The sequence below is a fragment of the Strix uralensis genome, chromosome 6, assembly GCF_047716275.1.
Source record: "Strix uralensis isolate ZFMK-TIS-50842 chromosome 6, bStrUra1, whole genome shotgun sequence".
Classification (NCBI taxonomy): domain Eukaryota; kingdom Metazoa; phylum Chordata; class Aves; order Strigiformes; family Strigidae; genus Strix; species Strix uralensis.
The window spans coordinates 44,341,184-44,368,069 of record NC_133977.1 but is presented as its reverse complement, the minus strand read 5'-3'; the positions used below and the strand labels follow the sequence as shown (position 1 = coordinate 44,368,069).

The following is a 26,886-nucleotide window of genomic DNA, read 5'->3' as shown; positions in this document are numbered from 1 at the left end:
GAGGAATTTATGGCAATATTTTATCCCTGTCTGCGTGGTGAGGATTGGTGAAAGCAACAGGGGAAGGACAAGGAACAGAAGCCGTGTTACACAGATGAACGTGCACACAAGAAGCACGTACAGTGCTTCTCTCCAGCGAGCGACTTCTACAAGGGTCTAAAGCCTGTGGTCACTTATTCTGCCAAAATGCTCCCATTTCCAAAGCCCCACTATGGACGGTTTTTTGCACGTAGATCCGCAATGGAGCGTGTAATTAATGGCAACTCAAGGGAGGACAGGGCTATTTGTCACAGCTAATGCCAGGCGTCCTGACCACAGGGTTCGATCCTGCCACCGAGATTCCAGCAGGCCCAAGGCAGGTGTGAACTCGCAGCGCCTCGAGCACAGGAGAGGTGGAACTGCCCTGGGTCACTGCAGAGCAGGGCCTGCGGCAACAAAGAAAAGCTAATTGAACGTAAAAAAAAATTTTAAAGGGAAGAGAAAGAAAATGTTGGGCAGATACACTCTGCACAAGAGGGGTGGAAAATCGAGCAATTTTGGAGTTAAATGCTCCCAGTTTACTTCCAACATAGAGCCCGAACAATAGAGTCATACAATACAATGCAAAAAGATGAATTTCCACATAAAATTATAGGATTATATTATGTTTTAATTAAATCAAGCCAATATTTATAGTGAAAAAAGTTTCAGGTAAGTCAAGACAGACAATTAGGAAAGAGCCCAATGCGCGAGATCTAATTAGTGACAGCAGCTCCTCTGAGCATGTGTAAAATGAACTCGTGTTCCGCCTGCACTCACCCATCCCCTCAACGCGGGGGGTAAAAAGGGGAAGAATATAAATATTCACAGTTGTAGAATACTGAAAGCAGAGTATAACACACTCTTAATGCACTCTACTTTTTTAAAAGGAAAAAATACCACAAATTTTGTAGAAAATGTGCAAGTATACTTTAAGGTATGAACCGGGGGGTTTGAGTATTTGCATTAACAGTTCTATGTGCACGTGTATGAATTAATGAAAAACAAAATTCTGTACGTTTGCAGATTAATTTTAAACAGTCTGTAGAAAAGATCAGTTAATTAGTTTATTCATTTTATTTTGCTGTTTAGCCTCGGAAAAGCTTTTAGCTATTTAGACTAAAACAATATGGAGGCGTCAAAAGTCACACCACTTTGATGCGGAAGTCATCCCTAATGCACTGTTATACTGTGCCATACAACTTAGTCTTGAAATGCCTCCTAGTTCCTTTTTCATTAGACAGGAAAAGCCCTTTTTAGCCAAATACTAAAGCTAAACAACACCTTTCTGCCACTTGCAGCTGGCATATGACCAAGGGCATGAAATACCAGACGGTATGATTAAACTCACCTCCAGGAACTCATTTTTCTGCATGGAACTCAATGGTAAGAATTTGTTTTGGTTTTTGTTGTTTGTTTGAATACAGAGCAGAATCCCAAGGACAAGAAGGATGACATTGGAATGAATTTCTCTCCGATTCTTCAGTCTTTATTATGCAAATGAATGCTCATGTTAGCTTGTCAGATTTGGCAATTAAGGCCCTGGAGAATGTCTGTAGCTAAAAACTTTCATTACCGCCTACATGAACACTGTGCGTGACATCTACTAAAAAAAGCCTCAAAGGATGGCATTCAGATATATAAACAATCATGGCTTTACAATAGATATCATGATTTCTAATTATTATTCAAATTCCATACTGCATTAATACTGACAAACACAATTTTAAAGTATTTCTTAGAGATAAAGCCAATTACTATCTATTTCAAAGGTTTCCCCAAAATTCCCTATCATTCTGCTTCAGGAAAAAAAACAGCAGTCAAAACTGGTGGCTTAAAGCTAGCATAAAACCCACTTCTCTTCCTTTGCGAAACAGAAAAGTCACAGCATACGACAACCTAACTTGATGCACCACTTACTATTCTGTAGGCCTGCTCAGTAATCCTGATTTCTCCAGTGGTTTGTTTTATTTCTGAAAACCTGTACAGGACTATTCGTTCCAGGTGAAACACTGCTCTGCTCTGCTGAAGGTTCAAACGGTAAGGAAGAGATTCAAATCTACTGTGGAATTTGTGGAACATTTTAAAGATTATTTAAAATTGGATTAAGAAGGGCTGATGGCAGCCTGAGCTTCGCATTCTTAAGGCTCAATTCTTGCAGACAGACTTCTGTAGTCTGACACTATTTGTGGAGCTTTCCTGAAATCAATGAAGCTTCAGTCACAGCCTGGAAGTGTGGTGACAATAACAAGAAAGTAGGCCTAATTTTTAGATGATATCCACTATAAAAGCTTCTGATGATAGAAGTACATGAGGTTTTCATGAATCCGTCTTAGTTTTCATAAAACTATTTTCTCCTGAGGTATTGATTGCCAATAAATTTTGCAAGCAAGTACGTCTAAATGGCAACAGGTACTTTGTAAAAAGAAAAGATAGTGCCTGAGAAGAATTGCCAGTAATCTCATGATTCATCTGTCGAACATAAAAAGTAAAACTGAAAACATAAGAACCTTCAAAGCAGCTAGAAAGTGTATTCTGCCACTGCCAAAGGAAAGTAGATCTTCTAAACTTCTGGGTTTCTGTTAACCCTCATAAGAATGACTCGAAGTTTCTCAACACAGCTCAAGACTGTATTGTAAGGCAGAAGAAAGAAGCCAAACAATTTACCTGTCTTGCTACCAGAATAACTGCTACTGAGAAAAGTGAGAGTTAAAATGTGAAATCAAACCAACCCAGTACTGCACACGTGCACGTACCGTGGAGTCACAAGCATCCTCAGTCACTCATCATTTTAAACTGTCTCTCAAAAATTGTCAAGTGCGAAGTATCTATTTCTAGAAAGGACGGTACATTTTCCTGCCTATCTTGCATATTCAACTAGCAGTCAATCGTCTCCCTTTAAGTATTTTCAACTTTTTGCAGGTTCCTGGTTTTATACTTAAGATTTTATGTTATACCTACATCATTAAAAGCACTCATATTTATCAGTCTATCAGGGAAAGCAAATTGTCACCATTTACATGAAAACTATTTTTCTCTTGTACTGTTAAGACATAAAAATTTAAGCTGTTACCGGAAAAACACATCCACTTATTAAACACACCAACCAGCAAGACATTCTATGCCTACACTTCATTCATGAGCTCTGCCCTGACAAACGTGCCTAGTGCCAAGATGAAGCAGCGAAATAAAACCACGAAAAGCTTAACTGAAAACACAAAAGAACAGTGAAATCATTTTAAATTAATAACAAACAGTACAACCTGATAAACTATCCCTGCTAACGAAGGTCAGATGAGCTAGAGCAGTCCTCTTACAGCCAGGGCTTTATGAGGACAGCCGAAAAGTACTTGGGTACTGGGGATAATATTGTCAGTACTTGGGTACTGGGGATAACTGTGACACAGTTTTTACACTTCAAAACAGTGTGGAATATTCAAGAGAAAAAGCATAAATAAACAAGACAAAAAACTCAACAGTTTATAGCCTTCTCACTTAGTCTGAAGCGTTACATAAAATTAACAATATTTTATTTATACCTTTAGGATAGAGGATAGACCCATGCAAGCTTTTCACACCAACAATTTACTTCCAAAACATCCACCAAAAAGCTAAAAGGGATCACTGTAAAATCCTTAGTGATTCAGGGGAAAAACAAACAAACAAAATCACATTTCAACCAATAATCCAGGGACTGCCAACTGCAAGTTTCTCGAAAGCTTTACAGTGCAGCCCCACCACATACTGCACCAGAGTTATCCAACTTTTGGCAGCAAGGGAGAACATAATCTCCATTTTGTCACTACAATGTCATTCTCCTGTCAGCTACTACAGATGGAGAGTACTTCTGACATCTTCCAATATTTCTGTGTTTACTGTCACCAAGCTAAGAGCACACTAAACAATTCCCCCAGATATTTGTACAATAAAACTCAAACCACAGTTTCAGCTCAGACTGAACACAGTTAAGATACTACAGCAGGACTGTGTGATACACAAAAATGACAAAACACATTTTCATACTGCAAACCTGAATTTTTTAATCGCACCTACTCACCAGAACAAGCGCAGCATGCTACGTACTTGTAAGTAAGTTAAAAACTTTTCCTCTGAAATTTTTATGTTGGTTTCTAATGCAACACTTGTTTCCATAGATAACTGCTGAAGATAGGGAAAATACTGTGAATATCAGTGAAGTATAATAAACGTAGTATTGTTCATTCCTACCAACCTTTGACTGACAGATTTTCCTATTATTTGGAAAGGTATTATCGGTTTTGCTTCATTTTAACCACAGAACTACTAACAATATTTCAAAACATCGCATACCTAAGCAATGACATTTTTTTCCCCCTTGCCAAATTTTTAGCAAAGGTGTTACGCTAAATTCTTAAACAGTATAAAAAGTAATGGAAAGAAAATCATAAATCTTACTGGCCATACAGAACTTCTCACTGGGCAGGAGAGAAGGAAGGATGAGGGCAAGGGCAGACTTTTGGCTTGAGCAACTTCTAGAGCTGAAGCCCGTGTACACTGTCCGTATATACAGGGACACTGTGTGCAGTGTATGATACATATATACACAGTACGTTCAAGTTCACTCTTACATCGTTACTCAGATTGTTTCATTCAGTATTTCTCAGGTTAAATCCTTTTAACAGTAAACCTTGAGATAACCCTATCCATACAAAAATAATTAGGAAAGCAACACAAAACAGTGAAAATTATACCTGGTGCACTCAGACTTCTGCAGGAGCTCACCGACTTGGGAGTACATCATTCCCTTCCTACTCTACTTTTATGGCAAACTACTGTGTCTAATAATCGACATTTTCTGTATGTCAGGATGATCATGTACCCCACCCCATGTTTTGCTTGGAGGGGACTGACAGTGGTGTTTGTCTTCTGTTTTTTGTGGTTTTGCTTTTTAACCAGATGCCTTGAGGATGACTCCACGTCTTTCTCAGTGCCAGAAGCAGGAGCTGTTTCCTGGTTATGGCACTGAGAAATACATGTTCCCCTTCCTTCCAGTACTGCTGGCCTTTCGTAAAAGCAGCACGGATGGGAAGTAACCAGCCTCCCATATTGCTACCATGACCACCTACGTGGCGTGGGGAATCGCCTGCCTTGTGCGGTAGCCAGGGGACCTGTAGAGGTGGGGGAGCAGACGGAAACTTCTGGTGGTGAAGCTGTGGAAAAATGAGGAATTCCAGACCACGGGGCTGGTTATTTGTTTTTCAAGAGATCAGAAATTACTGAGAGATACTTGCTGGGGCTTGTGTTCCCCCACCCTCCCCACCCCTTCTTCAAAGAAATTATTTAGTATCTGTCAGCATTTCCACCTGCCTCCTGCAATACCCACAGCTGTAAAGACAGACTATGGCTGTACCACTCAGCACACAAAGAGCAGGGTAACACACACTAATTCCAGGAGACACAAATCATAGTTTCAAAGATACTTATCTACCAAGACCCATTCTGCAACAACCAAGTCCTTCAGTCTGCCAAAACGCCTTGGCAGTCGTTCTTCCAATGTCTAGTATTTTAAATATCTAACAAGAAAAGTTAATGGGAAGTTGTGGAACAACATCACTACAGTAAGAACTATCTGTAAGTTCAGCCTCAAATGAGAGTCCACGGCGTGCTAGAAAACATGACATTTTCTGGCTGGAGCTTGTACATTCAAACTACTGAGCACCACATCTCTCAGCAAGACAGCCTCCATTTATCTTTTTTTTTTTTTTTCTTTTAAGTTTGCAACCAGAAAAGGACGTCTGCTATGCTACTTTTCCCTCAAGCTCCAGAAATGTTTTTTTCTTGAACTGGGTGATAAAGATCTATAAATAAACTTAATGTGTTGTCACAATATCCAAATGAGCACTTTACATTTTATTTGTCAACAAATTTGTGACAAGATTTCAGTGCAATGTACATACTCATCCATCCATCTATTAAATCTTTATGCTACACTATTAAAAATATTTGCTACCATTGTTATTGCAGACAGTCCAATGCATACAGTAATCTGACAGATAAACATGTTACTATGGAAACTACCAAAATGAATGCCTCATTTTCTAAACTTGGACATAACCCCAAACTTTTATTACAGCATCCAAATGTTTCATTCACTTGCTTTATATGATCATAACAGACCTTTTCTCTTTAAAATAATACATAAACACATTACAGGATTTGAATAAAGGAACCTTCCTCTTCTACTGAGTTTTCTTCAAAACAGCATTTTAATAATTTCTACTGATTTCATGACAAATCCTTTCTGCAGCACTGGAGAACACAGTTAACAACACAGAAACAAAAATCTGCATAAAAGCATTAGACACCAAAATAACATTAAAGATTTGTCACCACTTTGTGAAAATTTAAAACATACATTGACATTACAAAGCTGCATTAAAAGCATTATTCACATTGCAAAGACAAGCAGTCAAAATTACAATTCCATCTCATTACTCATACACACTCTTTAAATTAATCATACTTTCTTTACAATTACCCTTTCAATCATGACACATGCTCCCCATTTTATTATTTAGAGAGCAACATTTTACTTCCCCCAAGCTCACTACATATTTTACTCTTAATCTGGACAGAAAACTGCCAACAACAACTGTCTTCAAAGACAGCTTTCCAAACAGAAAACACTAAATTTAACTAACACACTTGAATTTGAAATTAAAGATTAGACATCTTTCTGCAGTAGAGTCCTTTTCCATTTCAAATTCCTTAACCATGAATGAAGGAAAACTACTGAAAACAAATGCACAAAAGACCCCCTGACTCCAGGATGTGTTCTCCTGACTAGATGCCCAGAGGCAAATTAAGATCCTCCCTCTCTCAACTGCTGCACCAGGCACAACTAACCCAACACCCTCTGGCAAGACAGAAATTTGGGGGATGACAGGGTTCTCTGAGAGTAGTTGAGATTATGGATGGAAGGCCACGCAAACAGGCAAGCAGATCAAAAGAGACGAGGTCTTTCCATTTTCCAGAGTTCTGCTCCTCCTCCTCCTCCCAAGAGCAGCTTAAGGAGAGAAGCTGCAGCCTTGCCTGCGAGCGCTCTGCTGTCACACGGGGCCTGGCCAGGCCGGGAACTCCTGGTCCTCACAGCACCCAACCCAAAGGGACAATGGTCGCCGTCTGCTCCATGGCAAGGAGGCGGCTACAGTGACGGTCACACAGAGGTCTTGTGGGCATTCAGAATTACCCTCATCAGTGGAAAACTAAAATAAAGCTTAACTGACAAGATGCCATGCTGTCAAATTGCCTTGGCTTAGAAACCATCTGCAGCTTTTTTACTCCAGCAGCAAGACCCTGCAGGTGCAGTTTACGGGACAGGAATCCACATCCACGTGACGGCAGAATGCAGATGAGGAGGGGCTGCTGGGACAGACTCTTCTCACCAGTCACCTGCAGATGGCTGTTTGGATTTTTTTTCCCCAAGAAGTGCTGACCTTGCAATGACTGGCCATCTTATTAGACATGTTATAACGTCCTTGGTGGCAGCTGGCTTTATTATGATGTATGTAGGCAAATATCTACAGCTGCAGTAACATACACCATTTGTGGATTTGTTTCAAGACATAAACCCCTTCTCTCAGCTTTTTAGGATTACACACTGAATATTTGTTCAAAAGCACTTCATTTGTGTGTTGGGAGAACAAGACTTCCAGAGTTAGTAAGAATGTATTTACAATCATGAAGCTGCTGGCAGACAACAGAAGCAGTAAAGAGAAAGCTCGAGCTGTTTTGTTTTTTTTTTTTTAAATAAAAGGACCATGGCTTCAGCTTTTACACACAATACCTTCTTCCTAAGATCCCTTTTAATGTCACAGCTTGGAATTTAATAGCATCCCAATATGGTTTAAACATTTCCTTCACTGTAAGTTCATTGTGCTGACTTCTAGCTCGTGCATGAAAAAGACGTCTGCTTTTAATAAAAATAAGACTTGTTTCTTCAAGCAGACCTGAAAGCAAACTGTCCTGCCAGTTGCAAGTATTGCACGTTTCAAAAGAACCATCTGCTGCAACGTGAGATTGAACATGGCTGGTTCACCACATGGGAAGATTGCCTTCACAGGCTCCTCCTTGGGCAGCTCCCTTTCTGCTTCTGTCATTTTGCCCATTTGCTCCCTCTAAACAAGACCAGACACAGCCCCCCACAGACAGACCTTGAGGACCAGCTTTTCTGGAAGAAACAGACCCCTCCTGGAGAAACGTTTGCAATAGTTGTCATGAATACTAGCCCTGAACGTGACCAAGTTGTACAATCCTTAGCTGGAAGCCAAACAAGAAACACATACTGCACCAACACGGAGCAGAGGAGCCCAAGACGAGTCAGAACACCTGACAAGCCACACGTGATGCTGAATCCACAACCGGCTCAGGTTGCGTGAAGGGTCCTTCAAGAGGCGACACAACACATAGCGAATACTCACAGACATCAGACACCAAGGGATGGCTCCGCGGTGCCTCCCATCAGTTTACTCAGGGCCACGTTCCTGAAGTCCTCAGGCACACAGCCTACGGGTGAACATCAGCCATGTCTGGCTTTTCTTGGACTTGCCAACTTGTTTCTTCCCTCCAAAGCCCTGTCTAAGCAAACCGCTGACTGGTGCGCCTTGGCTCTCAGTGTTTTAAATCCGTAAATCAGCTTTGGCTCCTGCTTTTGTGGGAAGGGCCACACACAGAGGAGGGAAAAAGAGAGCAGGACCCTCTCCCCAGAGTGCTCTCTCCTATCAGGAGCGCTGTTAAGTGCTGCCCTGTCCCCTTTTCACTACAATATGCATTTTATTCTCAAGCAGGGAGAAGCCAGACCCAGCTCCTACTTAATGCAATGCTCTCCATAAAACCCATACCTCTCATAGCTCTTCGGAAATGGTTTAGGCACAGTCAGACCTACTCTAAGCTTCCTGAAATTTAAGGTGAAACACGAGTTTCCAGGGAAATCTTTATGCTTTTGAGCAGCTTGCTGTAAGAGGCAAGGAGCCTCCGGGAACAGGAAGGGATTGCAATCCTGTTTCTATGTTATTGATTGCTCTTGAAAGAGCTTCCCCATAGTCTGATGCACGCCCTGGGAACTTACTCCTCCGTCACCTCCTCGAGATTTATCAGCCAACGTTGCCCACACAACACTGCATCAGGCACCCCGAGGAACGTGCAAACACCTAAAACGTTAGGAGAAAGCAGCAGTGACATTACTCAACCCTACCCTAAGGGGAAGCAGAACTGCTGACCTACTACTGACAGGATATTTTCAGTTTCTGCATCTACCGCTGATAAACAGAGTGCTCAAAGGCTGTCCAGTATTTCTTCCAGAGTAGGAAGTAACTTTAAGAACTAAACATTATTTCTTTCAACAGTGGCACAAAAATAGATGCAAGTAAAGACGACTTGACCGCAAGCCAGCTCGGGGTTGATGAGGGTAACACTTGCAAGTTGTTCAGCAATACCGCTAACCCAGCTCAGTGACAGCTCATTTCTCTAACACTCAGCTTTTGTACTTGTCACTTGTACACTTAAAGATGTACGGCGAGACATCAGAGGGGGATTTCTGACAGCTGTGTTCCATGCTATGGCTTGTCACAGCTTACAGCTCAACATCTACCACAGAGTTGGCTTTGTGAATCATTTTGAATGCAATAATTACGAGTGAAAAAGGCATGGGAAGTTTACCACTTTCACCTTGAAACAAACCGTTCTACAGAAGTAGAATCTTTCCTCTCTAATTAATGACAAGGGTGATGGATTAAGTGACTTCAAATACTGGATTACCATGCCCAATTTAAATTTCTATTACCATATTGATTCCTGTTGTGTCTTTTTTAATATCCTTGTGGAAATACTGTAATTATGTTGCTTTTTATGTTTACAAAAAACCTGCATTCTCAATTAGAGGTATTCAGAGACTGACAAATACACTATTAATAAGACAGAGGTAATGGTACCCATGCAGGTACTTTACAGCAAAAAAGCAGCACTAGACTTCATTTCCATCATAATAGCTCATGGCACTTACTGTAAAGAGGTTTTAGTAGCTGTTGGACTGGAAGCTACAGAAGTTTAAAAAACACTTCTAATTACTCCACCAGAAGACACATAGTTTCAGCAGAAATAAATGAAGGCATTTTGCTAAACAAAGTGAAAAATTACCCTGGATTTTTGTTGTTTTCAAATATGCATACTGACATGGCAATACATAACAGCCTTCTAATATAACGAGTATTCAGGACATTGGAAAAACCCAGAAGTCAGACAAATTAGCTTTGAATTTAGTGGACTGGAATGTAAGTTTCATTCAAGAACACGGACACATATTTGGAATAGTCTGTAGAGTATTTCAAGTCTGAAGATACACCCCACAAACTACAGACTAAGTTACCAAACCTTCAATTATAGCTGTGGTTTTGTTGCAATTATTTATGCAAGTCATTTAGTGAGTTAACAGCCCTCATCCACTACAATGTTCTCCTAAACCCAAAATCTTTTAAATGAGAATGTTCAGTGATTCTTGTAGTTTAAGTCAGTATGTCACCAAGCAGAGTAGAGGTATCAGTGAAGGACATGTTTTTAAGTTCCACAGTATTGGCTTTTTTTAACTCCCCCCCTTTTAAAGAACCAATCAAAAACTTAAGGATAAAGTAGATCAACTCTGCATTTTCTCATTTTGTTCCTCTGTGGCAGAAGCCTCCTAGAATTTCAGTAATCTCACAAAAAAGACATGCAATCAGTTTCCAATAAAACTGCGCTATGTCCCCAAACATTACATACACTTTCATAATTTTGTAATAAGTATTACAATCAAATATTCTTCTGGGATCATGTAGAATATGCATAGTATAGTAACAGATTCAGTATTTCTTTTACCAGGCTTTAAAACAAAAATAACGTTATGTTAGATATTCAATATAACTTGTTTCTCAAAACAGAGCAAGCAGCAGTGTTGCTTTTAGAATTTCTGTACAGAAACCTCACCTCTTTGTAACAGGCACAGCACGCAGAATTCAGTAAGTTGAATGTAAAAAAAAAAAGTCATTTCAAGTAGTCAAATGTAACAGAGTACTTCAAAATAAAAGTCGAGTGTTGCATAGCATTGTGCTGACAAAAAACCATTAAAAAGGTGAATTCACAGTTGCAAGTTCCTGACATTTTCATTTAAATTTGAGTGGTGGTGGCAGGGCATGTGCTTATGTTTTGGTTCTTTGTTTGTTTGTTTTGTTTTTTTAGCTTAGATTGACTTTGAAGTTGTTAATGTTCAAATAAAAGCTATCATTCTAATATTTAATGTTTTTCTTTACAAATTATCCCATTACATAGCAAAAAATGCAACCGATTAAAGACATCTCACAAAACATAATCAATTTTGAGAAAATTCCAATGCATACATCAAAAAGAATCTATGATCACTTTTCTGCAGCAGACAGTATCGATGAAATGGGTTGTTTTATCCATGATAGGCTAGATTCTTGATTAATATTTGTTTAAAAATACAGTAATTCAACTACATAGGAAAAAGAAACAACTATGACAACAAGCAATATCCTTTTTGTTTGGAAAAATAACTGAAATTTTTTCATTTTTAATATCATGTAGCTATTTATATGATCAGAAGGTCAAAGTGGTCTTCCAAATACATTTTGAGTAAGGACTGCCAAGTGACAAACCCATCACTGAATGGTATTTTCATTTCAAATTACTGAAAAGTTATAAACTCAACTGAACCATAACCCCAAAGTGCCTTTAAAAGGATGATGATGATTTATCCTGCGGACAAAACTGAGGTTGAATAGTTTAACACACATATGCATTTATGAAGAGAGGAACAGTGTCAGACACAACTTTTGTCTATTGTCAACAGTAACCATGTTACAAGAGCAGCTGCACTAGTTCTAATTAACCCTGTTCCAATTTTATTAGGGATTCAAAGTTTCGTCTTTCTTCCATATGCTGAATTTAAACTCCTCAAGAATACGATGTTAATTCACAAGGAAAACCACACCCCTGTATTTCATAAATTTCTATTCCCTCTTCTTGCTGTGAATTTCCTAGAGACTTACAGCCTGAAGTGCACTCAGGAATCAACGTTACAGGTTTTACAGGTTACTGTCATGTTCATTCAGGTACTAAACTGCAAGTACCTGTGTCTTTTGGATGCACAGAAGCACACAATCTATCCCGTGAGTGACTGCTCTGGAAATTAGCTATCATGAGCTCCAAAACTTGTAGCTTCTGTCAAGTTTTCACAAACTCCCCTTTAGTAAATTACATTGCTAAAAACATTTGGAGTGAGACGAGGATCTCTGTTCCATCTGCATTGAGATTTGATCCCCATGTTCTCATACGGCAGAGGAAACATAAGTATCTTTAAAAAAAAGATTGTTTCAGCCAGAGTTAAGGGTTTAAAAGCAAGCTTACAAGTATCTTTCACAAATGAAAAAGAATCATAGAGTATCAATTGTCCTGTAGGTCAAGTGACTTCTGACAAAAAAGGTTCTTAATATGTTTACTTCGATTTTCTCTTCCATGTATCAGAGAAATTTTATATTAGTTTTGCTGCAGAAAACACACAAGACTCAACTCAGGCTTCATTATGGCAAAGGTCAAACACTGAGATAACGGAAACTAATTCAGAAACTGCTGAAGCACTACAGAAACAAAGTACTTCAGATCCTGCTATTTTGTCTGTTTGAATTGGAAAAATAATTCAGAAAGTACAGAGAAACATATGAGGCCAAATACTTCAAAAAAAAATCTATGACCTTTAAAGATAGCTTAGACTTGGCACTTACCCCTCAGAGCAGGCAGCAGAGACCTCTCCTTCTTGTCATCACATTTATTACATTCACTGAAGTATAAAAGTAAAAAGACATCCACAAGCACCCACATGAGAGAAGTGGCTAGAACCACCTTGCAGTAAACAAATCTCCTCATTGCTTTACTCGGTTTCTAGCTCAAATGCTGAGGAAAGACAGCAGCTGCTGAGATGTGTCAAACTCCCACAGTTCAAATCCAACACGGAAGCAAAGACAAGCATCCCACTGCAAGTAAAGAAGAAAAAGAAGTCTGAATTAGCTTACAAATACACACAGTTTGAACTGAAAAACGCAGACGGAAGTGCACTGTGGAGATGTTTAAAGCATCTGTTTTCTTTCCATACATGCAGGTACTTGCTGTTTTCTACCCTCCTTCTACAAATACCAACCATTTTGATGTGCATATGTCATGGACAGTCTACATAGCTTGCCTTCATTTAGAAATGCCTGCAAAATATATATACACCTTTCACACAATGTAAAAAATTTTAATCAAGATTACACAAAGACAACAAAGCAGTGCTAACTGATATTCATCATTTTATTGAACATCAGACATATTAAGACAAAGAAGAAAACTGAAATTTTCATCTTCCTCAAAGTGTTTATCACACTATTTTAAATATGGCCTCTGAACAGTAAAAGCAAATTAATTTTTATCTTGAAGAAAAATTTTGACCACCTTACTGCCACCAAAGCTGCCTTGCAAAAGAACGCAGCAGTCTCTCACCTACAGATTTAGGCTCTTGCCTGCAACAGTAAGTTTGGTCAACAAAAGCCAAGTGCGAGGGCCTCTGTATCTACTCTCAGTGCAGATCTGTAAGTGAAACGACTGTAATTAAAACCTTATACTCACCATTACAAGCAGCATTCCGTGTCAAGACTGGGAGTTCTGCTTCGGCCACGCTCCCAAAGCGCTGGGTAACTTTCAAAGTGCCTATAAAAGAAAGCAAACAGAAGAAAGTCCTTATCACATGACTGTCTTTTCCAGAACACAAAGACGTTTCTTATAATTAAAAAAACCCAGCAGGATCACAGCTGGTAACTTCCCAGGTTTAGCCCCCTCCTGGCCCAGGTTTCATTACACATCCTCGAAGCCCTTGCCCTCGCCCTGCCCCGTTACTTCCTGGTGCGATGGATTTCTGTCCCTCCCAAAGGGACCTCTCCAAGGAGCACACACACCCTCACACCAGCTCCTGCAGCACGCAGGGACATGAGAACCACACAGCTAGTCCAGTTTATCTTCTTGTTCAAACCACAGCATACCAGGGGAAAACTAGTGCGGAGGGAGCTTCCCTAACAGGTCACTTTCATTTGAAATAGTTCCAAAATATATGAAATTTACTTTACATTTTAATTACAGTTCATTTGAAGCACTGAGATGGAAGAGATGGAATGATTTAAATTCAGTTTTTCAAATTATTCTTGAAGTGCTACTTTACTATGTAGTCATTAATAAAGTTTCCCATCTGTCTTAAATATAAACACAACTAATAGCTCTTTTTCTTGCTGAAGTGATTCACAGCCAGTTGATTTAAAATTTCAAGGGCTCAGGAATACGTGTTTCAGGTTAGCGCAATTCATTTTCATGCTAGTCAACAGGAACAGTTTAATTATTGGAAGAAAATTACAAAGAAAAAACAAATTAACAGAGATCTTTATTAGAAGAAGGAGAAAACAGCTGAAGTGTTAACCCTCCCCACACAGTCTCTGTCACCATGGTGGCTGTAATTGGCTTTTGTAGTGTTGAGCAGAATAGTTATTTGTTCAGCACCAGCTGAGACACAAAGGCACTTCCTCCCTAAGCTCTTAATAATACAGAAGAATTTTTTTCTTCATCGGTTCTTGTTTTAATAGAAGCGAGTAAACCTCAGAAGTGCAGCAGTCATCGATGGGCAACTGGAAAAATCTTCTATTCCCAATGCTGTGCAGTTTTTAGACAAACAGTCTGTACAGAAACTGCTGCAGCCTGCTCTGGTGCATTAGCTAGCTGCGCAGCTTTCAGGTGCTTGAATGAAGGGGGAGCAACAGGCTATCAGGAAGTTAGCAGCAATGATGGTAAGACTCCTTTTCACAATAGTTGACATTTAGATTCAATATTCCTCCCCTTTCTTAAAAAAAAACAAACCAAAACAAACACACATGCTTTAATCTCTTAAAGTCCAGCAACCTCAGGGTACTTCCACTCCCCTGCGTAGCAGCATCTCGCTGCGGGGCACAGGCAGGGCAGCCTTTGGCCCAAAGGTCTGACCATGAATCCAGTCCTGGGTTGCTTTGCTACAGAAGTGAGGATTACTAGTGACAAAGAATCACACCTTCTAACTCTTCATGTCCTATAAATACCTCTTTTTTTTTTTTTTGGGGGGGGGGCGGGGGGAGAAATTAAATAAAGCATTTCATTACCCAGAGGAAAACCACCAGCAGATACTGTAACTCAGCAGCCTGTAGGGTCACTGACAGGGGCTCACTCTGCCGAGGTACCCACTGGAACACCCATGTTTCCCTTGTGTGGGATGAGGAATTAAACTCAAATGGTTGAAGAGGGATCACTTGTTTTCTGCACATTCTTGTGGAGAAAGCCCCAGCCCCAGGCAGGGCTGAGCAGCTCATGAAGCCAGGCGGAACCAGAACCAGGCACCGTCGGTAGCCGCCCAGCGTAAACTGCTCCCACACATGCCCAAGAGCTCCTCGGCTCCACCTAACCTCACCACAAACCATCCTCAAATCAGCTTATATTGCAATTAAGGTTTATTTGAACAAATAAAATAAGCAAAAGAATTCCAAATCCAAACACATTAATCACCAAGATAGGCTAACTGGTCTTTTTCTTCAATCAAGTGCTTGAGTTGAATTTGAAAACAATAGTTTCAGACAGAATGGTTTTATTTTTTTAATAAAATCAAAGATTACCATTTGGCTTGCTTTTTTTAACCTAGGTCTGTTTCAGGATGGAAGAAGTATCTCCTCTCCCTCTTTCTTCCCCCTCCCTGAACTTCACATTTGCACAAAAATTTCACAATCACTTTGACTAGCCAAGATAGCATTTCTCAGCAAGTATTGGAAATTTTAACAATATATATGCAAAGCTAGTGTTAGGCAAGTAGGAGCAAGGTTCTTCTCCTCCAATCTGAGAAAACACAAAATATATAAGAAAAAAATTTCAGTCATGGTCCAGACCACCTCAGAACGATCTTGGGACACTCCTGCCAAAACCTCCCCATTTCTGTCAATACACTTGTGGATTTTGAATGTTGTTCAGTCCCCATAAATGCTTTATGCTACAGTTCCTTAAGAAATAATTAACATGTTTTTTTAAATAATAGCAAACACAAGGGTTTAAACTAAGAACTAAATACAACAGCCACTAACCCAAAACCCAAGCAAACAAAAAACAGCAGTGTGCCTTTGGCTGCCTTTCCAAGATTTCTTAGCCGTAAATAAGAAACTTTAGCATGATTCTTATTAGCCACAAGTCTTTGCTTAACCTTTTCTCCACCTTCCTCCCAAGCACAGACACGGCTGACCTGCTTACCCTGCACACGGAGCACAAGCCTGGTTTGAGCGTGCACTGCTCAACTCCTACCACACCAGGAGAACACCAGCACTCCAGAAGAGGAGTCCTGAAAGTTCAAGCACTCAAAAAAAGCCCCAGAAACAAAAACCCACGACCCCCAAAGAGCCGGAATTGGAGAGTGTAAGGTATTTCCTCGTCACCCGCATCTTCCCCCAAGCCCTGGGCATCCAGCCGCCCTCACCACTTGGCCTTGCCACTAACACACCCTGGTTTCAGGGGGGCTCCTCTGCCACCCTGCTGCTCCCCCCCCTTTCCTTCAGCCCCCTCCCAGCCCTCTCTGCCCTCCGCTCTCCCACCCCACCACCACCGCAGTGGAAACCAAGACATCTTGCCTTGCTGCGTGTCTCCTCTCAGTCCCCAAGGCCCATTACCAGTTTGGATTACCAGTTTCCTTACCCAGCCATTTCCAACACCCAGTCAGGGTCCTCGGCGCTCCTCTCCACCCATTTTCCCCCTCCTAACCCTACCCCCATCCTCCTTTTTTGAGGAGCTGGTTCTCCCTCTGTCTCCAAACACCCGTTTCTCCCCCAGGGCCAGGCTCTTCTGCTCAGCTCAGACTTTCCCCTCCTAGCCCAGCTCTCCTCCCACCTGCACTCAACTAAACAGGCCCTTTCCACAGTCCTGGAGCAACAGTGGCGGGGGACATCCAGCCCCTGCTGCTGGCACGTGGGACAAAGGGCCACTGCAGTCTGGCCACCAACAGCCGCGAGCAGAAGGAACTTCTCACCATCGCAGCGATTCCTATAACCTCAAGTCCCTCCTCCAGACCTCAGAAGAGGTGAAGCTTCTCAAATAATAGGGATTTTTTTTACTAAAATATAGAGCAACAAGGTGTTCAGGAAGACGAGGAAGGTAAATATACTGGGGTTCTTCTAAAAACAAAGCTAATTTAAAAACAGCATCTAGCAGCAAAGCAGCAAGGGAAATTCCTGCCCCAAAAAACCTGCAGTTTGGCAGTGTTATAAGCAATAAAAAGAGGGTTTTATAATAGAAAACAGTATGCAAATTTAGAAATCATCTGCATTGCCAGCCTTTCCTAAAACTGCCACAATAAAGTGCTGTGGTAAGAGAATGTTATGGAGGTTGCAAATCCAAGCTCCAAAAAACTGGCAGAATTAAAGATAGCTGCAAAACCTTGACTTGCCTTTCTCATGTACTAAAAAAAAAAACCCTCTCTGCAGAGCCCACTCTTACTGAGCCACACAGCAGATCAGATTTGGTAAAACAAAGTAATTGTTCAGTATTTCTTCTTGTAACTCACCACACGGCCCCATGCCCTCTTTATTTCATCCAGCCAAGCCATGCACAGAATGAACAATATTTAATTTTCTCAGGGGCTCAAAGCCACGGCATCCATCACTACTCTGTCCCGTTGCCTCAAAAGCTTTTAATTCACTTTCACCATATCTCTGCACGATAAAAATACTGTCCTGTCTGTAGGAACAACAGGAGCACAGACTGAGGCCACGACTTTGAAAAGCATTCACCAGTTTTGCTCCCCTGGTGATGTTCCCGCAGTCACACCCTTGGAAGTTAGACATGTAGCTCACGTTAGTGCCTCAATTCAACAGAAGCCCCGATTCTCGAGCCAGTATGTTCCTGCCAGTGCTGAAAAGGGACCGGCCCCGAGGTCTCACTCCCCTGGACCCAAAGCCATCCCTCCCCTCCAGCGCTGCTCTAGCAGGATCAGCAGCTCCAGCCCGTCCCTGGGCATGCTCCTCAAAACTTACACCTGAGAGAGACGAAAGCTGCCCAGGGGAAAGAGTGGTCTGTTAAGTGATAAGCATCATCTTCATCTCTTGACTTAATGGACTAAAAGTATTAAAACTACAAACATGCCACACCTAAAAATTTCATGTGAGGTGTTAACTGAAAGCTTCCAGCCAGAGTAACACCTTTCTGAAGCACTGAACGTGGCTTTCTGTAACATGCCTGTTAATTATCCTGATCTGGGCTCCTTTAAGGACCATCCACCTGTTTCACAGGCCAATGGCTTCCTCCAACTGCTCTGTCTTCACATTTCATCAGTGAGACTTGTGGCAATTTCAGGCTGTGCTGTGGATTTAAGAGACATAAATTGCAGCAACACGGGGGTGGGGGTAAGAGGAAGTCCAACACAGCAGCACCTCAAGCATTACATGAAAAAAACTATATTCAGAAGAAACTTGATATTTATCTCCACACATTTTCAAATGGCCACATTCTGTAAAGCAGCATGAGCACATCCTTGAACGGCCCCTTAATCTGTTGCTACTCTTAAGGCTCAATCTGAATTAAGTGTCCTAATCCTTGAGCAAGACAGAAATAAACTGTTTACAAAAGTTCCCTCAAAGAAAACCAGAACTGCCCGATTTATCACTCCACACTTCTACTGATTTAATACAGAAGCACAGTCAGAGTCCCAGAGTCCATTGACACCCTAGAACTGTGACTACATCTTCCAAATGAATATCAAAACTACTCTGACCTCAATCCGATCTCCCAAACCTGCGAGACTGCAACCTGTGCAAAGCAACTTGTGTCGGCCACCTCTACTCCCAGGAATGCCCAGACTGACTAATGCTGCCTAGATGCTTGGGTAAGAAAAGATACAGACTGTAAATTATTATTATGAAAGCATTGTTTCAAAACAAAAGAGTCGGTTTCCTACAGAATGAAATCTAAAACAGAGCTGAGCATCATTTTCCAAGTCAACATTGAACTTAATGTTAGCTGTAAAAGCTTGAGGAAGCGCCTACAGGAGCCAGGGCCTGCTAAAAATACAGCTTAATCTGTGATTTATTATAGGAAGACACCCAGGACGTGAGGAGGAACACTACACCTCCTTCCTTTGCCAGATGTGCCCACATCTGCATGCATCGCCAGCACGCTGCGGCGCAGCATCAGGCAGCGGTTGCCTAGCAACTGGGGGGGTAGGGGGGGCTGCTCCCCTGGGTACCAAGCTCTGCCGAAAGCCCCCAGAGCTGCCCAGCCGCTCCCCGCCTTCCCAGCACCGCCAGATGCGACACCTGTAACTCAGGACACCCACCCAGCTTTCCCGACCGCAGCGGGGTTTGGGGCTTGCTCTCGGGGAAGGGATCTGGGTTTTTCCACCACCGAGCGGTTCTCAGCTCCTCCAGCCTCCCCTGGTGCTGAGCCCACAGGCACCCGACAGCTACTGGGGACTGGCCAGCAGCGGCAGGTGTGCTGGGCAGCACCCGGGGGGAGCAAAGCACCCAGGGATCCCACCAGCACCCTGTCTCACAGGAGAACAACAAGCAGGCCTGCTCTGCCTCCGGGGCTGTACACACTTGGCCAAGCGTTGCTGCCTGCTAGAAGAGCTTTAACAGGCAGGGTGAGGACAGCAGCAGAGGAACAGAGACACAGCAAAGACACCCCAGCGATGCCCACGCTGCCACGGCTCACCGTCTCGGAGGACAAGGGACAGAGCTGTGTTCCCAATGCCACCACGGCTCTCACTGCCCTTATGGAGCACACGTCATGGGTGCAGCACCTCACAGCTGAAAAGTGGAATCAAAAATGTCTATTCCTGATAATCTGTTATCTGTACTGGTGCTTTATAGTACAGATTTCATTAAATATCACTGTATACATTTCCACAGACACTATTTCCCCAATACCTCTGCACAGCACCAAACTACAAACAGAACTCCTCTGACTCTCCTCCTTTACACCCCCCTCTAAACTGACAATATTGAGGGGAAAAAAATATGCTATTGGTGGTGGGGGAGGGACAGAAAACTGCCTTGGTTGACCTTTCAGGGTACAATATCCATAGCTGTATACAGCCTTCAGACAGCATGCCCATTAGAAAGATGAGTAAGTGGATGGAGTTACATTACTGTTATGACTCCAGTGGTAATTTCCTGCCTTTTCATTATTTAACTGAGGCATGCTGCATTTTCTAGCGAATCCGTTATTTGTCATGCAGACCATTCTTTTAATGTATGCGACTTAACACCTCAGTCAGCACTGAAATTTATCCTGTTTGACATCTCTGTATGTTAGCAAGCATCTCAATTCACAGCCTCTCAAGTGTTCCTCCCATACGTATTTGAAAGAATTTAGGCTAAAGGCAAAAAAATAGAACCCTCAGGATGGCCACAGATACTGTTACGCTACTGACCACAAGAATACTATATATCAGAATATCAGATCATTTTATGAACCAGGGTATTAGACATTGAATTACTGCTGTTGACAAATCCTTGTTATAATGCGACATTTGACACTCAAGTGATGTACATATTAATGAACACTGAGCTTGTGATAGTAGCGGAATACTTAATTTTTAAAAAATGAATGCAACTCCGTAGTGAAAGCGTCCCTCAAGCCCTCCGGGAAAGCAGCATTTCAGCCTTTCCGACCTGATCTATAGTGCACATCTGCTCTGCCACAGCCACTCGGATCAGACTTGGGCAACAGAGGGGTAGGTGAGCTGAGCAGCAATCAGAAAGAAGTTTGCCAGAAGAAATTCCCAAGCAGAAGCAAGAGCTATCACAAGTATCTTTTTCACACCTAAAGGAAGGCAGACCAGAGTTCAGCTCATCTGAAATCTAAGATTTCCAGCCTTCACCTCTAATAAATCAAAGGATGAATGCAACTGCTCCTCGTAGCTTCCTGCGACTCACCGCAGCTACCGGAGTGAAAACAGACAATAACAATATTTAAGCGCCAGACACAGAAAGCGTTGGCATTATTATTTTTGTCAACCTCTGCTGCAGAATCAGGGTCCAACGCAGGCAGTACTGCACCGAATGGCAATTAGCCAGTGTGAACTGACAAAACTCTATTAAAACATCACTGCATCCCTGCGTACAGCACCACGGTGTCATGGAATAGGATCAAACAAGCTAAAGTCCACTCACTGCTTAAGCTTTGGGTAAAACACGCTTCACTGTGTAATAAATTAAATTTATCAGAGTTGCTATGAGAGCAATCATCATTAAAAAAAACTGGAGGCAAGCTTGCTTTAAGAACTATTAAGGTTTGCAACCCTATCTTTCTAAGGCATACCTTAATTTTAAAATAAGCACATTCAAAATATGTTTTGCCTACAAAAATCCTATGACTAGATTGATCTAACCAAAACCCATGAATCGTCATTTAATACCATATGCAGTTTATTAATTCATGTATAGCTATCTGAAGAACTTATACTGCTAGAACTATCAATCTCCAAGATCAATACAGGAAGCTCTTTCACATTTAGTAAGAAGAGAAAAAAAAAAAGGGGTGGGGGTGGAAATCAGGTATCTCTAGTTAGAGCTATCCAGTGTTGTGTTTTAAGAATTAGTTTCTCCCCCTCTCTCCTTTCCTGAAATAGACTGCTTGACATTTAATAATAGACCTATTCTTCATTTTTAAATGCATTTCCGTGACTCAGAAATTAAAGTGGAAAAGACTTATTAATTCATCTAACCAAACTTCTTTGTAATAAAAGCCTACCCTTTATTTTGCATTGCTTTGTTCAGACTAGAGTCAGGCAATGACTAGCACCCGTTTCTCCCAAAATCGATACCTCAAAGCACCACATCCCCAATATTCAGACAAAAAAAGCTTTTTGTGTTCAGAGCCACCTCACTGTAAGCCAGTTAGCTTGCAAATGATGACAAATTTGTGAAGAATTTATCTGGGTTTACTTCCTCCGTTAAAGGCCATGCCTTCAGAAACTAACCTGATCCTAACTAAACCAGGCTGTTTCTACCAATGTGTTGGCACAAAGCACCAAAAACGTAAAGCCAGCTAAAAAAAAAAAGACCCTAGAAGAATGAGCATAAACCCAACACCCAAACACCAGAGGACAATCCCAGGTGCTATAATGCTTGGGAAGCTCACAGAAGAAATGCAAAGTCCTCTCACTCCTTTTCCCACGTTCTTCCCCCAAAGCTCAGTCCATCCAGTTACAGTTACAAACAAACCAGCAGACTCTGGTCACCAACCCCATGGGCTTCTCCTCGCCTCGGCAGTCAGTCCCAGCATCTCCCCTCCCTCTGCCCTCTGCTCATCACCCCACCAGGTGACAGGCAGGTACCCCCTTGCAAGCTGCCGCACACCTCGTCACAGCTAATTAGCAAGCTAACCTGACTATATGTACCCTGTTTTCTGATGGTGGGTGCTCTCCCACATACCACTGACATTAAAAAGGAACAAGTACTTGAGTGGTATTAATGACTTGACAGATACACCACCCAGGACCAGTTTTCTACCTTTTCAAACAAGAAGAAAAAGCTGGAGCAAGCCAGGCGGCGACACAACAACCCGGGTAAAAGCTACAGGGCAAGGATCCAAGGAAAAACCCAGCCCAAGCAGCTGAAGCCACATACCAGAGGATTTCACCACAAACCTTTGACAATCACACACGTCCCACGGAGACGCAGGGCCAGCTGCCCAGCCACCCCGGCCGTGCCAACACGCTCACCACCAACATTACACCAACACCGAAAAATAACTAAGTGCTCACACTGCAGCAATCCTGCTGATCAAACAGACAAAGACGCTTGTGCGGGAAGATAATAGTGCAAAGCCAAAACTTTAAACAGCTGGAACCAGAGCACCACCAGGAAAATAACCACTGCCTTCTGTAAGACCATCTCCCGCACGAGTCCTGTTTGTAATTGCGACTTACTGCTCTGCATCGCCAAAAAGGGTAATAAGCTACTGGACATACAACATACAGGTACAAGCTGGCGCTCAGCACCGAGCAGCCAAAGCGCAGAAGAGCCGGAGCACAGCAGCCATCAGCAGTCACCCACTCGAACCTGAAGATCAGTCAAGCAAACACCAACTGTGAGACTCCCTGCTCACGTGCGCCGGGAGGATGTACCCGCCGAGGAACACCTGCATCAGTGGGAAACAGGTATTTCAGCTGTTTTGTGAAGAGAAGGACCTGATGAGTCTTTCGTCTACCTGCCAAGGCCAAAGGAACTCATTTAAAATGCTGGGAGACCAGAACTCCCTCATTTCTTCCAATCCCACAGAACAACAGTCTTGAAAAAAGCAAAGTTTATGAATACTAAAAGCCATTTTTGACAATCAAGAAGTTGTCACATCATACTTACCCTAACTTAAAACTGATCAACAAAAAATTAGTAGAATATGCACTGTCCAATCCTTTTTTCTTTTCCATTCAAGAGATCTCCAAGTTTTTGAAGAAAGCAAGTTTGTTAGAAGTGCACAGCTCTCACTATACGTAAAAACAAAAAAAAGTATTTTCCTATGTTTATAAATGCCAAATGGAACTCAATTCTCCCCTATTTTGAGGGACAGTAGTCTCCTGAATTCACCTGCTAATGCACTAGAGTTGTGTCTTACACAAACATCACAAGGTTTCTAGTTTCTTATTTCCAAGCAATTCTGCTTTTCTTTGGCCTTAATTCTTCTGTCATCTGACAGTGGGGTTAGCTAGTCCTTCACTGTACTTTGGCCTCAACTCAAAACAACTGCATTTAACATTAGAAGGAAAGTAACTCAACCCAATTCTGCACATTCCCAAATATAAACCAGTCGTAAGCTTTTGCTGTGGCTGGTAAGGAATGTCTGTACAACTTATTCTCCTCTAGGAAGGGGGTTCTTGGGGGTACGGATGGTGGGAACAGACATGTCACCTCTCCTTCACCAACGTTCAGGAAGAATCATCGCTTTTTCTGGGGCAGGTGGGAGGCAGGTGTTAACAGACATAAATCCCAGAAGCACGTAGGCTTACCTCCTCCGTGCCTGTAAGGCACAGTTGTTTACACTCATATTTTCTTAAAGCTCATCCGCAGGCAGAGAGGAGACTGCGAGTCTGGCTTTCCGCCCTGTTCTACCAGCATCAGCATCTCCTGATAGCAAGTTCCCGAAGATGAGTGTGCGCTAACACTGATCACTCGTGTATGAACACAAAGATGGGAAAATACAGTACGTGCATACAGCATATGCTTTGTTTCTCAGAATATTGCTTCACTGAGGAAATCACTTCTAAACTTCAGAAAACTAACCCCAGGGGAATCCAAATTTATGCCGTATTACACACTCTCAGTTTAATGCCATCCAAACCCACTTTTTATTAACAAAAAAAAAAAAAAAAATCCTAAAGCATCTCTAGTAACAGACCTAGCTAAAAAAATTATCAAAAGATAAAGTACCACTTTTCAAGTTACACCAAATTTTTTAACTGTCCTCATTAGCCTTAGCACCTTTGCAGGGTTTTTACCGCTGAACACAGATCAAGATCATCATTAACCAGATATGCTACCAACCAAGGGCACAACAGAGGAAGATCAAAACAGACTACTCGGAAAACAGCACAAGCTTTAGGGCCTCACTTCTCTCCTCAAAGTCCAGTAGCCATCAATCAGTTAAAATAATCTCTGCCTCTTGCTTTCCCCTGCTTAATTCTGAGCATGTCTTAATCTCTCATTAATCTTTTCTCTTAGTATTGCCAGTCACCCGGGAGCACCCAAATAAATATTCATCCCGTTCTCATTTTGCAACAAAGAGGAAAGAATGTCAGCTCCAGCAGTCGTGTTTTTCTTTACTATTTCAGATTGATACAATTTCTTGTCAAAAACTGTAAATTAAACTTTATTTTCTGTTAGCTCCAAAGAAGTTTTTACCCAATTCTTGGGAAAACAGTCGGCATCCTAACTTTACAACGTTATGAAGAAAAAGAGCTTCAAACCAGCTGTGCCAAACCTCATTTACACTGCGTTTTGACTGTTTACACTCAGGAGAAACGAATATAAGCGGCCACCGACATCAGAGCAGCGTTTCGCCCCGCCAGCTCGGTGCACAGGCTCTGTCGTGAGCGGGGACACAGCGCCGGGAAAACGGGAACGAGCCAGGCTGAGGGACTTCCAGGGAGCTTCGAGACTACGGCTGAGATTTACAGCCCAAAACGTTATTCCACCTCCACCACAAGCATACGCTATCTGCAGTCTTCCAGGGACATTTAGAGCTTTTCTCCTAACCTCAAAAAGCGAGACAGCATCAGTTTGTTAGCGAGCAAACTGCACGCGAGGACTCAGATTGAATCACAGTTTGTCATACATCGCTGTCTAGAGCCGGCGCTTCGGCTCAGGCTTATCGCTGCCCGAAAAGCTCTCCCCCCCACCGAACCGCGTTCTCTGGAACCAGCAGGAAAGGCGGCGGGAATGGGCTAAGGGCAGCGTTACCCGCGAAGCCCCTCGCCCAGCTCCCCCGGCAGCCCCGGGGAGGGCGGCTGCCCGCCGCCAAGTTGACGGCTCCAAGTTGACAAAGGAGCCGGGCCGAGGCGAGGGGGGTGAGGCGAGGGGAAGAGGAGTGGGGGGGTGACTCCCGCTCCTGGCAGGCACCGCGCCGAGCTCGGTGCCGCCGGGACCCGTCCCGCCCCGCCCGGGGACCCGCCGGCCGCCCCCCGCTTACCTGCGGCGGGACGCCGAGCCCCACAGCGGCCCCGGCCCCGGCCCCGCTCTCAGCAGCGGCAGCAGCGGCGCCGCCCGCCCGGGGCAGAGCGCGGCGCCGCCGCCCTCCTCCTCCTCATGGCCGCCGAGGCGCGGCGCGGCGGGACGGCGGCCCCGGGGCTGGGCTGGGCTCCGCTGCCTCGCCGGGTCGGTGGCCGCGCGTCAGCCTCCGCCCCAATGGCTGCGGCGCCCGGCAGCGCCCGGCTCCCGCGATACTTGGGGCTCGGCCCGGCGGAGCGGGGAGGCGGCGAGGTGCGTGTCCCCGCGGCGAGCGCGGAGCCTGCCTCGGCCCGGAGGGAGGGAGGGAGGGAGGAGAGGCGGGCGGGCAGGTGCGGGGAGGCGGCTCCTCGCCTTACAAATAGCGGCTGCCGGGAGGGGGGCGGGAGGCGGTGGAGCGGGCGGAGGAGGCGGGAACGGGGCGCTGAGGGGAGCGGGCGGTGCCGCCAGGTCCCCGCCCTGAGGCGATGCGGCCGCCCCTCCGCCCCAGGACGCCCCTGTTTCGGGTCGGATCTTGAAGAAGATGAACGTCCTCCCTTCCTCCTTCCTTCCCCCCCTCAGCCCCGGGCGATGTGCCCGGTCTCTAACCAGCTGCCATACCCGGGCGGCGGGTCCCCCCCTCAGGCCGCCGCTGTGGGGGCGGGAGAGGGCGCGTTGGGAACCCGCTAGGTGGAAATGTAGAGAAAAGGGAGGCAAAACCCCACAGCAACAGGCACGATCCCTCTATTAAAGTGACGGAAAGTGTTCAGGCTGCGGGTCAGTCACCGCGTAGTGCGGGGGCAGGTGGCAGGAGCCGGGCTGGTCGGCACCGAGCCCCAGCGCTGCCCCTGAACGCCGGGGAGCTCTCGGTGGGTTGCCGTGAGGGGCGGCCGCCTGCTCCTTGCTGCCCCCCGAATCCTTCAGCTAAGTCACCCTTTTGACGGGTTATTAAAAGTGACTCAATGGTTTCTCCAGTTTCCCGGTCCCAGGGGGAAGCACAGGAACTCCGGGAGCGCCCAGGCATCGAGCTGCTCTTACCCTCGAACCCCAGCCCTGCTTACCA

General features: G+C 43.6%; 1 protein-coding gene across 3 annotated transcripts in view; it reads right to left on the bottom strand.

Moving 5' to 3' along the window:
• GALNT13 (polypeptide N-acetylgalactosaminyltransferase 13) overlaps positions 1-26,100 on the bottom strand; it is a 152,101-nt gene extending 126,001 nt beyond the window's left edge. For all 3 annotated transcript variants that reach the window (XM_074873882.1, XM_074873883.1, XM_074873884.1), the window contains exons 1-3: positions 25,810-26,100; positions 13,708-13,788; positions 12,828-13,076 (exon numbers count right to left, since the gene is read on the bottom strand). In XM_074873882.1, the coding sequence (XP_074729983.1) occupies positions 12,828-12,969 (142 nt within the window). In that variant the 5' untranslated portion in view covers positions 12,970-13,076; positions 13,708-13,788; positions 25,810-26,100. The remainder of the gene's footprint in view (positions 1-12,827; positions 13,077-13,707; positions 13,789-25,809) is intronic.
• Positions 26,101-26,886: the final 786 nt, after the last annotated feature.